The following is a 16,285-nucleotide window of genomic DNA, read 5'->3' as shown; positions in this document are numbered from 1 at the left end:
TCCGTCTCACCTCAAGGCTTTCGTCCTGGCTTTTGTCTGGAATGCCTCCCTCTACTTTTGCAGAACTGGGTCTTGCTTTTTATTACTTGTTCCTCCTAGAAGCCTTTCTTGTCCACCCTATCTAACACTGGGCCCCAACTTTTCTTCATCATGGCCATGATCATGTTCTTCTAAGCACTTATCATTTCGAGTAATTTCTCACTTATTTATTCACTTGTTCTGCTAGACCATACCACTGCAGTATAAGCTTCGTGAAAACAAGAACCTCATCTCTGTCGTGCACAGCTAAATCTCTAGGACCTAGAACAATGCCTGGCATTTGGTGAGCACTCAAGAAATATTTGTTGAATGAATAAATTAATATTCATGCTTTTGGCGTCTATTCTATGTGACCTAAGTTACAGTGTTTATAGCACTTACAGTTCAACCATATAGCTTAGCCATTATGTCTTTTAGGTTTCATGTCTTATACTGTTTGCAATTATTGCATGTACAATCGCTTGCAGCCTGTGTGTGTGTGTGTGTGTGTGTGTGTGTGTGGTGTGTGTGTGTGTGTTTAGTCTCTAATTTACATGAACCAGCCTTGTGTTTCCAGCTAAGACCATGCGGTCAATGAATGTCTGCATTTCCTGTTTCACCCAGCAGAGGACTGATCATACAGGGTCTCCAATAGTTGTTGGGCGAACTGATAATCTTGTGAATCAGAGTGAGGCGGGCAATGCCTAGGATACTTTTGTCTAGTGTACTTCCGATTCAGGAAGCATCCTGGGTCTAGGATCAAAGTTTTCTGGTTTTTCTGTCTCCTGACAAGTGGTTGCCTGGTTTTGCCCAGCCTGTATCCTGAGCCTGGGCGTGTCCTAGGCTTGTGGCCCACTCAGGCTGGAAATAATCAGAATCTAGGTGTTAAAAGAAAAAAAAAATTAACCCCTTCTTGAGATTATTTTCTGCCTGGTTAAACTAAAGAACTGAAAAAATATTTACACTGGGAGAGTTACAGAAAAATGCTGGGTCGGTTGGCCAATATATTTTGTGTCTGGAATGCATTTTCTTGAATTTTAATATTTGAAGAACTCTTTGGATATTATCTCCACGAAAGGGAAAAATTCCTCTGATAATCTATCAGGTTGCAAATAACGCAGGCAAATTGGGACTATCATAACACACACACACACACACACACACACACACCACACGCACACAGGAAAGAATTGGTAAGACCAAACACATTTTTTTTACATGGAGTTTTAACTTCTTATGATTTTATTGTTATACACATGCTTCATTTCAGAAAGCATTTAAGTCATTGATAAATATATACCGTGTCCAAGTCAGCATAAAAAATTTAAGTAGATAAAAAAAAAAAAAAGACAGTAAGGAAGTAACTAAAATGACCTAGGGCGAAGTGCAAAAGTTCATTCGGTATTAAAACAATAAACATATTTTTCAGGTGGGCCATACATTTGCCTTTAAAGTGTCTTGCCACCAACACTCGTTTCAATATATGAGTGAATGACGACCGAGTATTCTATCACCGATACATAACTACAGTACAAAATGGGGAGATAGACTCTTAAGAATAACCCCATTATAACAGATTTCTAAAACACTAGAACAATATTTTGATGTTTAAAAATGATCACTATTCCTTTTCTTCTCCCTTGCAATAGTCCTAGGAGAGAAATCTTATATTAGATAATCTTTAACCAAGCAAGACATATTCGAATTCTTGGAGCATTTCTGCCCTTTTCTGCTGATGTGAATGACAGTAAGCATGTAGTCCACATGAAAGGTAAATGAAAATGATGAGAACACTCACGTGTCATCTGTAAATGTTATTCCAAAGTACTCCTTTTCTTTCAGGTTGAAATGGGAAGCCACGAGGTCCAGCAATTCTCTCGATAGAAGTTTGGGCTGTTAAAATAAAATGCGATCAGAAGCTACCACCCTTCTCTGGCCCAAACGGTTTAGAGCGGCTTTCGTTCATTTGTTCGTTTTTAAATTTTTAAAGAGATTTTATTTATTTATTTGACAGAGAGAGAGAGAGAGAACAAGCAGGGGGAGCTGCAAGCAAAGGGAGAAAGAGGCTCCCCGCTGAGCAGGGAGCCCAATGCAGGACTCGATCCCAGGATCCTGAGATCATGACCCGATCTAAAGGCAGACACTTAACTGACTGAGCCACTCAGGCAACCCTGTTTGTTTGTTTTTAAATACATCTGCCCCCCTCTTTTGCTGTTTATGATAATCGACTATACATTTTCCAAAAGACTGGGAAGGAGAAGAAATTGTAATAGGAACCTCAATGAGATCATCATTTTCATGTATTTTGCAATTCAGTCCAGTACCTTACTTTTTCCTCTAGGGCATAGTGTGTTTACTCGCGCGACGGCACTTTGGAAAAATCCTCTTTCATATGTAGTATGGTGCTGGTGACCAACACAAAGAATACCAACACCTCACCACGTGGACTGTAGGACTAACTTCGCTTGGTGAGGGCCGGCTGAAGAGGCTGAAGACCCCAGGCTGTGGGGTCACAGATAAAGCTACTTCTCTACTCCTGGTTACCATTTACTGTGCTGAGCTCCTTCTATCCATTGTCTCATTTTGTCCTTATAATGAGCCTATGAGATAGGAGTTCTTAATGCCATTTTAGAGATTAGGGGACCAAAGTCAAGAGTAGCTAAACACCTGCTTGATGTTCCAGTCAGTAAGGGCAGGGAATTGAACCCAGTTCTGTCTGATTCCAAAGCCTAAGCCTTTCATTTCTCTCTAGGGATGGAGTGATTTTACCCATTGTAGAGATGATTGTCACCAGTGTTTACCAAGCACTTAGTTAGAAGAAGGATATACCTCCTACATTGTTGGTGGGAATGCAAGTTGGTACAGCCACTCTGGAAAACAGTGTGGAGGTCCCTTAAAAAGTTAAAAATTGAGCTACCCTATGATCCAGCCATTGCACTACTGGGTGTTTACCCCAAAGATACAGACGTAGTAAAGAGAAGGGCCATATGTACCCCAATGTTCATAGCAGCAATATCCACAATAGCTAAATCGTGGAAGGAGCCGAGATGCCCTTCAACAGATGACTGGATTAAGAAGTTGTGGTCCATATATACAATGGAATATTACTCAGCTATCAGAAAGAACGAGTTCTCAACATTTGCTGCAACATGGACGGCACTGGAGGAGATAATGCTAAGTGAAATAAGTCGAGCAGAGAAAGAAAATTATCATATGATTTCTTTCATCTATGGAACATAAGAACTAGGAAGATCGGTAGGAGAAGAAAGGGATAAAGAAAGGGGGGGTAATCAGAAGGGGGAATGAAGCATGAGAGACTATGGACTCTGAGAAACAAACTGAGGGCCTCAGAGAGGAGGGGGGTGGGGGAATGGGATAGACCGGTGATGGGTAGTAAGGAGGGCACGTATTGCATGGTGCACTGGGTGTTATACACAACTAATGAATCATCGAGCCTTACATCGGAAACTGGGGATGTACTGTATGGTGACTAACATAATATAATAAAAAATCATTAAAAAAAAAAAAAAAAAAAAAGAAGAAGGATCTAATCTATGAGCTCTTGAGAAGGACTGGCCGTGGTGGCAAGGAGCATGGTTTGCAATCAGGGGGGACATCCAGAGTGATAGTGGACACCTGATTTGCAGGGACTTGGGAAGGAAAGGGGGATATGCTGGAGGGCATTTGCCTGGGTTCTTTCTGAACTTAGAGCCAAACAATTTAGGGCTCATTATGGTGCTTTGAGAGTTGGATGTTTGCTGTTGGGGAAGAAAAATGGTCGTGGTTAAAAAAAAAAGAAGAAGAAGAAAGAAAGAAATAGGCAGAAATCTAGACTAAGAGATCTATTCTGGTGAAACAGTGTCAACTGTACTATTTTCTTTCTAACTGAAGCCTGTGCATAGTGGATGAGAAAGGAGCCTCAGAAGAATTTAGGTTTGGTCAAAGGAGAGAGTTCTAGCTGTAGCTACAGCTGTGGCTATCGGAGGGGATTTCTACAGTTTCTAAGGTCCTTGGTCCACAGTGTGGGGTAAATAAAGAGAGAAGGATCAACAATGAAAACACCACCACTCATATACGCCATATATTTTACAAAAAGACTTCATTCACATATATAATCTAGCTTGATTTTAGTCATAATTCTGTGAGGAAAACCAAGCCTTCTCCATCCCAGTTCACAGCTGATGATGCCGGGTATTTAACGTGGACAGTGTCATGTAGCAAGAAAGTGGCAGGATGCGGATTTGCAGCTCACAATCCCCCTTTCGGGGAAACATTATGGTGTCCAGTTTACCAACAAGAGGTTCAGAGAAGCAAAGTCACTTCCTGGGGGTCACAAAGCCACTGAGTGTCAGAGCTGAGACCGGAACCCAAGGGTCTCAAATTCATGTCCCCAGATTATAACTACTCTTACACGTAGACTGAGTTGTCTGACTTAAAAGCTTTACTTCTGCCCCTCAAACAATCCCGAGTCATTGGCACAGATAAGCGAGCAGCCTGACCCCAGGCCATGAGGCTCAGAGGGAACCAGTACAAGCTGTCTCTGCATGGCAACACCTACCTGAACCAGCAGCTCCAGTCCCCGATCATCCAGGAGGTGTACCTGGCAGTGCCTGCCTTCTGTCATCTGTGGGGACAAGACAGCAAGAGCGACATCAGGGCTGGAGCTGGCAAGCAGACCCTTGAACTTGATTTACAGTTTAGTTTACATGCGATGTGCTCAGCCTAAAAATGGCTTCAGCTGAGTTATTCAGCAGCCTTGATCCTAAACAGACTTATATGGCTTTAATTCTTGAATTCATTAATCAATGAATTAATTTGTTCTTGGATTTCAAAGACGAAAAGAATGAAAAGCAAAGACAACTCAATATGTTGAAAAAATTATGTCCATAATAATGCATACAAGATTATACTACAAAAAGCTGGTTTCCTTCCCGGAGAAAACCTACTATATTTTTCATCGACTCTATATTGAATTTTTCAAATGAAAATGCCTATATTCATTGATGTATTTTAATAAATATAATACATGCATAATTATAAAGGAAAACCTATGACATTAGAGTTAAAATTGAAAGTCTCCCTCTTTGAAATTTCTGTCCTCTTTATAGTATATCAGTACTGTAGTTAACAACAGTTAAGATACATAGCTAAGAACAATATACATCAGTATAAATTTCTAATTATATTTACTTTTTACCACTTATAACCGCAATACTGGGAAATATTCTTTGTAAAATATTTATTTACTTATTTTTTATTTCATTTCATTTTATTTTTTCAGTAGGCTCCGCGCCCAACGTGGGGCTTGAACTCACGACCCCAAGATCAAGAGTCACATGCTCTACTGACTGAGCCAGCCCAGTCCCTTGTAAAAAATTTAAATAATGCACAGAATACAAAGAGCTCCCTTAACTAACTCATGCTCCAAATCATTTATCTGCAGAAATCACCGCCTGTCAGTTTGAGGAGAATCAGCGCAGACTGTTTTTACATGGATGTTCAGATATATACGTGCACATGTTTTCAAAAATTTCATATTAAATGGTTTGCTTTTCAATGTTATTATATTGACCATATTGTTTTGCAAATGAAGCAAGTATTCTTCATATTTGTGTGTGTGTGTGCATATAACCATCCAGAAATTTTATATATGACTCCACATGTATGGGGTCTGTGTATGTGATTCTATATGTATATACAGACACACATACATGGTGTGTGTGTGTGTGTGTGTGTATACATATATTTTTTTTCTTTTTCAACTCAAATGGAACTAGGCTATTCCTTGGTGATCTTTCCAATGTCAACACATATAGACCAACTGCATTCTTTTTAAATGTTCTATAGTAACAAGTAATTGTGTGGACATGTAATAATGTAAAGAGTCTCCTGCTGAGACACACTGAGATGGCCTCCAGTCCTTTGCTACTCTAAGCAACGTCATGGTGAACAATGCATACCCAACTCTGCCACGGATGAGGAACTTCTGGGTCACCTTGAAAAAGGATGGGTGGCATTTTCTCTCTCAGCTGTTGTACCAAACTGTAAGACCTGGAAACTCAGATACATATAAGCCCAATTTAAAGAGTAATCACTCCATTACGAAGCACCAGGTATAGACTGTATTGTTCCAGGTGTTTTATAGATATCATCTCTGAGTTGCACAGTCACCCTGTGGGACTGCTGTTACTATCTCCAATTTAACAGATGGGGAAATGGAGGCTCAGAGTGGGATAAGCGATGTTTTCCGTGTGAAAAATACTAATTTTGCATTTACATTTTTGATAAAACTCTGCTCTAAAACTCTGAAAACTAGCTCGGTTGGTTAGATCGCGGTATTACGGAGATGTGGCCCATAGAAACCACTGAAGTAGGGTGAAGAAGTGAGTGAGCAAGCTTTACTTTGTCCCATGGCCCCTGATTTTGTCCTTAACTCGGCAAAGCTGAGGTCCAATACACACTTTTGGTGGCCAGGAGAAAGGGAACGAATATTTGTTTGTTCCAGGTACTAAGCTGGCCACTCTATGTACATTATTTCGTTAAAGCTCCACAAAAAATCTATACAACATCCTCATTTTACAGACAAGGAAACCGAGGTACAGAGTTTAAAGTAATTTATCCAGAGTTATCTGAGCAAGAAAAAAGCCAAGTCAAGATTTAAATTAAGGTCTAACTGAACAACAACAAAAAAGTCGACTTTTTTCTATGCTGTCCTATGGGAAAAAAGAAATTAATGTGCCAGTTCAAATCACTTTACTTCTGCTGTAAAACCCACACAAAGAAACCCCAAATACATGTCCTATGGTAAGAGAAAATAAAATAATACTCAGAAGACCAACTGACACAACATGAATCCATTAAGGAATACGTCAAAACTCATAAAATATTTCAAGTTACTCTGTTGTTGCATATTCCAATTTGAATTTATTTCCTGATTTTTAAAAAGCATCTTTTTTCCTTTCCATCGTACTTCGCTCAGACTTGCCGATTTTCCTTTTGTCGACACCTCATCCTACCCTAGAGAATTAAACAGTAAGTGTTTTTCCGGTGTGTCTGCCCATCTCAGGACAAAGACTGGCAGTGGTGGTCGTGTTTGTACAACTTGGTCCTACCCCTTCCGCTTCAGGCTTCAGCTGATTGAACGAGGGCATGGACACCTGACTCAAGCTGAGCCAATCATATCCTCCGTCCAGGGAATCTGGAATTGAGGCTGAGAGGATGAGAAAGCAGTTGGATAGGGGCAGCTCTCCTGTGCTCTTGTGCGGACAAAAAGGAAAGCCATCTGCAGAGAGAATGAAGGACACAAGTAGCTGGAAAGAGGCAAGAGAAATCATGCAACCTGAAAGGGAAAGCTTGAGAGAGTTGCTGTCAGGTTCCTAATGTTATTCTAGTTACTTGTAGTCACTTCCACTGGTTTGGCTGAATTCTTGCTCTTTAGTTCATGAAACACCCTTGTATTCCTTTAGTAAATCCACTTTTTTTTTTTCTTTCTGAAACTAACTTGAGTTGGTTTCTGCTTCTTGCAACTAAAACCATCTTTCTAAGATACCACAGGTGTCTTTAAAAAAAATTTTTTTAGAGGGAGGTGGGGCAGAGAGAGAGGAAGAGAGCAAATCTCAAGCAGACTCCTTGATGCGCACGGAGCCCCACGCAGTGCTCAATCCCAGGACCCCAAGATCATGACCTGAGCCGAAACCAAGAGTCAGATGCTTAGTCAACTGAGCCACCCCAGGGTCCCAGATACCATGGATATCTACACCTAAAACAGAGTGAAAGGTTTCCAAAGGATGGACTCCCCAGAATGATGTCATTATTATGGTGAAGTCATCCACTCATAATCACGCATGCGCCATCCACAAATACAACAGCCGGGGGAAAGGTTGACTTTTGGTAGGGAGAACTGAACAAACATCTCAGTATGTGAAGTGATAGAGCCCACACAGGACAAGCAGGAGAAGGGCAGAGCAGGTGAACTGGAGGGGAAAAAATGCTACAGTTTTAAGCCCATGCTGGCACATGTGTGCTCTGTATTAGCCGAACCCCTTCCTCTGTGGGAGGATGGCTTCTCTGGGAGGCCAGAGTACTGATTTGATCACCACTAGGCATAGAAAGGCCTGCCCTTCATATGCATCCAATGTTCATAGCAGCATTGTCCACAATAGCTAAATTGTGGAAGGAGCCGAGATGCCCTTCAACAGATGACTGGATTAAGAAGATATGGTCCATATATACAATGGAATATTACTCAGCCATCAGAAAGAACGATTACCCAACATTTGCAGCAACATGGACGGGACTGGAGGCGATTATGCTAAGTGAAATAAGTCAAGCAGAGAAAGACAATTATCATATGGTTTCACTCATTTATGGAACATAAGAAATAGCAGGAAGATCGGTAGAAGAAGGAAGGGAAGAATGAAGGCGGGGTAAACAGAAGGGGGAATGAACCATGAGAGACTATGGACTCTGGGAAACAAACTGAGGGCTTCAGAGGGGAGGGGGTGGGGGACTGGGATAGGCCAGTGATGGGTATTAAGGAGGGCACGTATTGCATGGTGCACTGTGTATTATATGCAAATAACGAATCATGGAACTTTACATCAAAAACTAAGGATATACTGTATGGTGACCAACATAAATAATAAAAAATTATTATTAAAAAAAAAAAGAAAGGCCTGTCCTTGTCACTTAATTAAATCACAGATTGAATGGTGGTGGATGTATTTTGTTGTGAATACATTTTTGTGGATATTAGAAATCAGAAGATGCCACTTAAGAAAAATTGAGATGGTAGGATCTGGAAACACTGGGCTGGATTTCCTCCATGGCAACATTGGGCCAGGGTGGGGCACAGCAGCTCCCTCTTTAGATGAGGTTTGTGGTTTTTGCCTCGCCCAAAGTTATTATCTGCCAGGTTCCTGGGAGTCGTGTCATGAGAATAAGCAAACCACTATGTAAGTTCACCTGGTACCAGGGAAGAGACAAAACCCATGTCAAAGGACGGCCTCCTGTGCACCAGGCCAAGTGCTTGACCCTTGACCTTCACTAACATCTTGTATTTCAACCTCTCAGCAAGCCTCTGAAAGGGGCATTCTCATTGCTTTTGTTTTGTTTTGGGGGGCCTTCCTCAATTTAAGCACCGGGAAACCAAGGCTTGGGAAATGATGTCACTTGCACGAGTTCTAAGCCAGACTTGGGCTTGAAATCATATTTTATCTCTTACGAGCTGTGTTACCTTGGAGAAGGTACTTAATCTTTCTGAGCTTCATAAGCCATGTCCTGGTAGCTTTCAATCTGACACCCCTGAGAGTGAAACAAAGCACTTCCACAAAGCACAATTATACTCCTTATTTGCTTGAAGCTTAACAAACAGCTAATAAACCTTCCTATAGTCCATTTATTCTCCTATTGGAAAAAAAAAAACACAACAACTTCCTAATGGGAGGAAGATTACTAACCCATTTTGAAGAAGATAAATGATAGGTAGAGTTAACAAACCAGTTAATAAGCACAGAGCAGGAAAGTTCTCCAGAGCTGATGGGGCAGATGTAAAAAGAGAGAGGGGACCACAAGCTCCTGCATGCCTTCTGTAAGCTTGGCACCCGGTTTGACATTTTGTTTTTATTTTTTAAAGATTTTATTTATTTGTTTGAGAGAGAGAGAGAGCGCGCTCGTGCACAGTGCGGGAAAGGGGGGGCAGAGGGAGAAGCAGAGTCCCCACTGAGCAGGGAGCCCGATGCGGGGCTCCATCCCAGGACCCTGGGATCATGACCTGAGCTGAAGGCAGACGCTTAACCCACTGAGCCACCCAGGCGTCCCCCGGTTCGGCATTTTAATGACAACACCGATAATACCACGAACACGTCCTTTCTGTATTCCAGGCAATGCACTCAGCACTTTTCATGCCTTCACATATCCGACCCTCGTGATACCCACATGAGGTAGGCAGTGTCATCTCCCCATATTACAGGTGAACGAGGTTAGAGGGATTGTGAATAACAAGATTCATAAATGGCAGAACTGGACTCAGAGCCAAAGCCCAAGCTCTTAACCACTTAGCGGGACCCCTGCTATTCCATGGGCTCTATGGTGACAAACTGTGGGAGAGCCTTCCCACGCAGCCCATTTTCAACAGACTGGGTGAGTGGCGAGAAGAGGGAAAACAAAACACCGAAAGCAGACATGAAAAGTCATGTCAGCTGACTAGGAGTAGCTAGAATTTAGAACTTGCAAATAGAAAGAGTCTCAGAAGGCATTTAATAACCGCCGCTTACTCGGGATATGGGGCAATGAAGGAACGGATGTGTCCAACACCACACAGCTACTTAATGTGAGACCTGGGATTAAAACTCAGGATTCTGACTTCCAGGCTGGAGCATAAGTGCTGTGCACAAGGATACTTGGCTGGAAGAAACGGTCTTATTCAAATGCTGTTGTTTTCAACAGGCTGATTTTTTTTAAATAAAAAAAAACAAAAACAAAACTGTTACAACAAAAAGAAAAAAAAAGCAGGCATTTTTAATTTAATTTAAAACATGACTCCCACCCATGCTTTCTGTTCTAATTTCAACGACAGGAGTTATATTTGGAGGGAACTGTTTATGGATCACAATGATTACATCTAGAAATACAGAATCACCTTAAAATATAAGATAAACAACAAATTTTATTGAGCACATTCACTGTATTGAATATGTGGCAACTCATCTAATGCCATGAGGTAAACAGCTCTATCCTCTTCACTTTACATTGAGGAAACCAAAGCACAGAGAGGCCAAGGAACTTGCCCAAGGTCACACAGCTAGTAAGAGGTAGAGCTGGGATTCCAACTTAGGCAGACTAGCTCCTGAGTCCGTGTTCTTCACTACCTCATTACAAAGCGTCTTCTCTCTCTCTCTCTTTTGATTAACAAATTGCCTTAAGATTTAAGAGTCTGTCTCTTCCTATGAGCTCTTCAGTCCCCTAATGCCAGACAGAAACTAATTTGCCGAATGAGGCCACAACACTTCATTTAAGAAATCTCAAAGGAAGTACACTTTTCTTTTCATAAGCAAACACAAGGATAGTGGGCCCTACTCTCTCCCCAGTATGTGTGTGAAATGATGTTACACAGAGTCACTTGAACCCCACAGAGACCGTCCAAACAGTCTCAGGTACGACTCTTCCCCAGGGGCAGCAATGCCTCACGTGGAACAGAAAACATTTAAAAAAATCATCTCTTTGGAACATTTCACTTAACTCCCACCCAGGCTCGAATCCTTTCCTGCCACCTCCTCCCCCATTCAACCCCAGGGACGCAGAGGTTAAAATAGTGCAGGTTGCATTAAAATTCCCACCTCAGTCTGTGGCTGCCCTGCGTTTGCTCCCCAGCTGGTGGAGTGGGTCCTCAGACACTAAGCACAGGGTGCTGGTGGAAGGACCTTGTCCATCTGGTCGCTGGTCAAATGAGGAAGAGCAGAGGGAAGTGAGACTCGGCCACAGGCCAGACCTCTGGCTTCTTGGAGCGTCCTGACCTGTAACCCATAGTGGGGTTCAAGTCTGTGTGAAAACACCCCACCCCAGACACCCAATTCCAGTACCCAATTCGGGGGCAGACTTGGTAAGAAACCCAAAGGCAAGTCCAGATAGGGCAGTGTGGGACCGTTCCTAATGACCAGGGTCAGCTTAAAAAGCAACAGGAAATAACAACTACAGAAAAAGACCAGAACCTCAGCCTTCTTTGGTTTTGCTTTAGTAGTTCTTTGGAACAAGGAAATATGAAAGCTTGGTAAAGGAAGCGGCAAGCTGCTTTTTTTTTTTTTCTTTTCTTTCTTCTTTCTTGTTCCCTTTTGACCTTTTCTGAAAGCCTGGCATGAGAGGGCCTGCCTCATAAAAATGATTCCTCAGGATTTTTTGTGGGGTGACCCACCCAGAGTCAAATTCCCCACCATCCCTTGCCTGGATGTGTGCAAAATCGGCTCTCTAGCCCGGCTTCATGCTTTTGAGTCCCGTGAGGACCCAATCTCTGCATGGCCATGTGAGCAGTATCTCTAAAATACAGATGAAATCCCTTCACTTTCCTGCTTAAAATTGCCAAATGGCTTCTCACACAAACCTCGGGAAAATCTAAGTCCTTCCCTTGCCAACGGTGTCCACATAACCTGCTCTGGTTTTAATTAGAACCCATCCGCCTTTCCCTTAACACACCAGCCGCACTGGCCCTCCTTTTCTTCCTCAAAATAAAAGTTTGTTCCTCCTTTGAAATTTTGCATATGCTGTTCCCTCTGGAATGCCGTTTCCCCAGGTCACTGCATGACTGGGCGCTTTTGTATCTTTCAGATCTCAAATCAAACGTCACTACAGTGGAGTCTGGATACTCTCCCTCTTGTGCTGCTTTGTTTTCTTCATGGCTAATATTCCTTTTGCTGTTGTTGTTGTTGTTGTTTTTAAGATTTTATTTATTTATTTGACACAGAGAGAGAGACAGCCAGGGAGAGGGAACACAGGCAGGGGGAGTGGGAGAGGGAGAAGCAGGCTCCCAGTGGAGGAGCCTGATGTGGGGCTCGATCCCAGGACTCTGGGATCACCCCCTGAGCTGAAGGCAGACGCTTAATGACTGAGCCACCCAGGCACCCCTGTTGTTTTGTTTTTGTTTATCTGTCTCTCTCTTTCACCATCAGAACGTAAATTTCATGACAGAGTCGTTGATTTGTTCAGCACTGTATCCCCAGGGCCTAGAACAGTGCCTGGCACAGGGTAAGAAAGTGGTAAATAAGTATCTGCAGAGTGAAGGAAAGTCTTAACTGCTCAGAACCTAGCACCGTGAACAATGAAATAAGTTCACAAATGATTTCCATTTACAAGCACAAGGTAAAGTGAGGATATTCTAAAACACCTCCTGAGCCTTGGCCCAGACAGGCTCATATGTCACAAACAAGCCTTCCACCCGGAGAACAAGGCGTGCTATTAGACTCATCAGATGAGAGATTCTGGAGGAACTGGAGAGAGGTAGAAGGGCGTATCTAGGACATTCTTACTTTGGGATCTATTGAGTGGACGGAGTTTTATATTTCGCCCCAATGATGTCAACCCCAGTTGAACAGGGCTCCTTTATATCATCTGGGTGTTGACTGAATATGAGCTTTGACGCTCCCGTTCAGAGAATGGCCTAGACTGACACAGATGTCTCCACACTGTGTCAGCTGTGATTTTCCCTCGAGCTGTTTCAAGATGGTGTCTACCCTCTCAAAGTGCAATCATTGGGAAGCTCTTTTTCCCATATCAATGAACGATTCTCCTAGCTGTAACCACTGGATGTCACATAGCACATGGGCAGTATCTTTTTTCACCTACTTACATCCCTAGGAGGTAAGAAGTTTTACGGTTTAGATTTTGTAGATGACAAAACTGAAGTGTCGAGAGGTTAGGTCCCTTGTCTTGGGTCGTATTGCTATGACCTGGAGTGGACTCTCAGTTCCTTCAGCTGCAGGTTCACTGGGAGTGGAGGATAATAAAGAGACAGCACGTGAGAGAGCAGGTGGCATAGAAGAAGCACAGGAAGAAAGGAAAATGTGACGGGGTGGGGACAGTGAGAAAGAAGGCAGAACTCAGTTTCCTGAAGACTAAATTGAGTAACTTGAGTAATCTGACTTAGGAAAAGAATGTTAACAATAATTAATGGCCAGTGACCATGTGCCTGACACTATTCCAAGCCCTTTCTTATATTTACATGGGCTGTTTTTTTTTTTTTTAAAGATTTTATTTACTTATTTGAGAGTGTGAGAGAGTGAGCGAGAGAGAGCATGAGCAGAGGGGAGGGGTAGGGGGAGAGGGAGAAGCAGACTCCCCACTGAGCAGGGAGCCCAATGCTGGACTGATCTCAGGAACCTGGGATCATGACTTGAGCAGAAGGCAGATGCTTAACTGACTGAGCCACCCAGGTGCCCCTACATGGGCTGTTTAAATTCATTTTCAATTATTTTATTTTATTTTATTTTATTTTATTTTAATTTAATTTAATTTTATTTTATTCTTTTAGTAATCTCTACTCCCAACATGGGGCTCGAACCCCATCACCCAGAGATCAAGAGTCACATGCTCCACCGACTGAGCCAGCCAGGTGCCCCTAAATTCATTTTCATAACAAGCCTATGAGGCAGATTCCAGTACTAGCTCCATTCTATGGATGAGAAAGTCAAGTCTCAGAGAAGGTAAATGGCTGATTCCACCCTGCAAGTTCACAGAGCGAGGAGGAGGCGCCGAAGGTGGAAACACAGACACTGTGACCTCAGAGTCTGTGCCTTTCACTGCTGTATTGTATTACTTCTGTTCTAAGGTATTTCCTATCTCCTAGGTCAGATAGATTCAAACACCCCACTTAGGCATTTCCCATATCAGCCTGACCACCAGGTGAAGACATTGTTCTGGAAAAGCCTCATCTAGATTCACCAAACCAGAGTTTCTGGGTTCAGGTCACTGTGCGGCAGCAAGGCCAGGGGAGGAGCAAGGTTTTTGCAATCTCCATTCCTTGGCTACCTCCCGGCCCTGCACGGAAGAAACACAGGCAGTTGCTAAAAACAGTGTCTATGTGTTTGCTATTGATTTTCATTGGACATCAGGATGGAATTAATCCCCACCTCTCGGGCTGCTGGCTCTGGTCACGCTTGCGTGGACACTCTGGGTGCAGGATGACATTGAGATCCATTTAGATCCAGGCCTCCTGGATCTGACTCTACGACGGTCTGGGCTTAAGATGCAATCTAGAACACAGTGCGATGAACTCAGTGTGGGAAAGCTCTGAAACGCGTTTTCATTCATTTGCTCCACCAGGATTCACTAAGCACTTTCCAAGCGCAAACACTGCTCGGGGTAGTCATACACATCAGCAAGGCTTGTTCTCGAGCAGGGTAGCCCAGCTTTGGCGCTAGGTTTGTGGCCACATACTTCTTTGCTGCGGGGCTGTCCTGTGCCCTGTAGGCTGTTGAGCAACCTCCCTGGCTTCTACCCACTAGATGCCAGTGACACCTCCCCCCTGCTTGTGACACCCACCCAGGTCTCCAGACATTGCCCGATGTCTCTTGGACAAAATCATCCCCGGTTGAGAATAATTGCTCTAGAGGTAAGGAGAAGAAAAGAAATGACTAACAAACAAGTATTTTCAGATGGTAATAAAGGCTCTAAAAAAGCTCAACTGGCAAGGGACTTAAGTTCTGAGCCTCTGCAAAACGCATGTCTCACCCAGGAGGCGTGAGAAATTAGGAAATTGATAGAACTTATGTTGGACCATTGCTCTTGAGAAGGGGCTCCCAGTACAGATTGAAGGGATAACCCTGTTTTCTGGACATTAGCATTCAAGTGCAAGCTCCTTTCTGGCAGAGGTGGGAGAAAAGCAAACAAGAAAGGCTGGCCAGTGGACAGCCGTTTCTGCCCCTCCAACATCAACCTGGCAGGGATTTCGGTCAGCTTTGGCAGACACTCCCTGGGGAGGGCATTCTCATAAAAGACAATCGCTTATCAGATGATAGCCTGATCTCTTAAGGCTGGTGAAAAGAAAGGCCAGGTTTCAAAGGAAGAAAGAAAAGAAGAAGCATAACTACTTAGAAATCTGGAGCTGAAGGCCATCGGGAGACACCGGCCTGGTGTCCGTGAGGTACGCCAGGATTTAGAGTCAGGAGGCCTGGCGGGCGCCTGGGGGTCTCAGTTGGTTAAGCGTCCGACTCTTGGTTTCGGCTCAGGTTGTGATCCCAGAGTCCTGAGATCGAGCCCCGCTCGGGCTCCATGCTCAGCACAGAGTCTGCTTGAAGATTCTCTTTCTCCTTCTTCCTCTGCCCCTCCCCCTGCTCACATTCACTTTCTCTCTCTAAAATAAATAAATAAAATCTTAAAAAAAAAAAAAAGAATCAGGAGGCCTGGGTTGTGTCTTAGCTCTGCCATTTAACCAAGAGTAATGCATTGATATTGTGGTATTCCTCTAAATCTCAGTTTCTGCTCCTGGGAAATGAGAACATTAAGAATCAATCTTATTTAGCTTTGTTTGTCTCTTGTATTAATATGGATTGAACCTAAAATCCACTTCAAAAGTACAGATGATAATCATACCACCAGTAATACACTCTACTTATAGATCAGGCGTTAGAGTCTGTTCTAAGTGCCTGGCATACATTATTATTATTATTATTATTATTATTATTATTATTATTTTTAAAGATTTTATTTATTTATGTGACAGAGAGACAGCCAGCGAGAGAGGGAACACAGCAGGGGAGTGGGAGAGGAAGAAGCAGGCTCC

At 43.0% G+C, this 16,285-nt stretch overlaps 1 protein-coding gene across 4 annotated transcripts in view; it reads right to left on the bottom strand.

Moving 5' to 3' along the window:
* FRMD4B (FERM domain containing 4B) overlaps positions 1–16,285 on the bottom strand; it is a 320,241-nt gene that overhangs the window by 108,752 nt on the left and 195,204 nt on the right. For 3 of the 4 annotated variants that reach the window (XM_040628575.1, XM_040628574.1, XM_008703133.2), the window contains 2 exons: positions 4,577–4,642; positions 1,817–1,911 (listed from right to left, as the gene is read on the bottom strand). In XM_040628575.1, coding sequence (XP_040484509.1) covers positions 1,817–1,911; positions 4,577–4,642 — 161 coding nt within the window. Of the gene's footprint in view, positions 1–1,816; positions 1,912–4,576; positions 4,643–11,354; positions 11,459–16,285 lie in introns of those variants that run through there. The other variant, XM_008703131.2, reaches the window with a different exon arrangement.

This window comes from Ursus maritimus, unplaced genomic scaffold (genome assembly GCF_017311325.1).
Source record: "Ursus maritimus isolate PB19 unplaced genomic scaffold, ASM1731132v1 scaffold_14, whole genome shotgun sequence".
Classification (NCBI taxonomy): domain Eukaryota; kingdom Metazoa; phylum Chordata; class Mammalia; order Carnivora; family Ursidae; genus Ursus; species Ursus maritimus.
The sequence above is the reverse complement of the archived record's forward strand: the minus strand, read 5'-3'. Positions and strand labels throughout refer to the sequence as shown.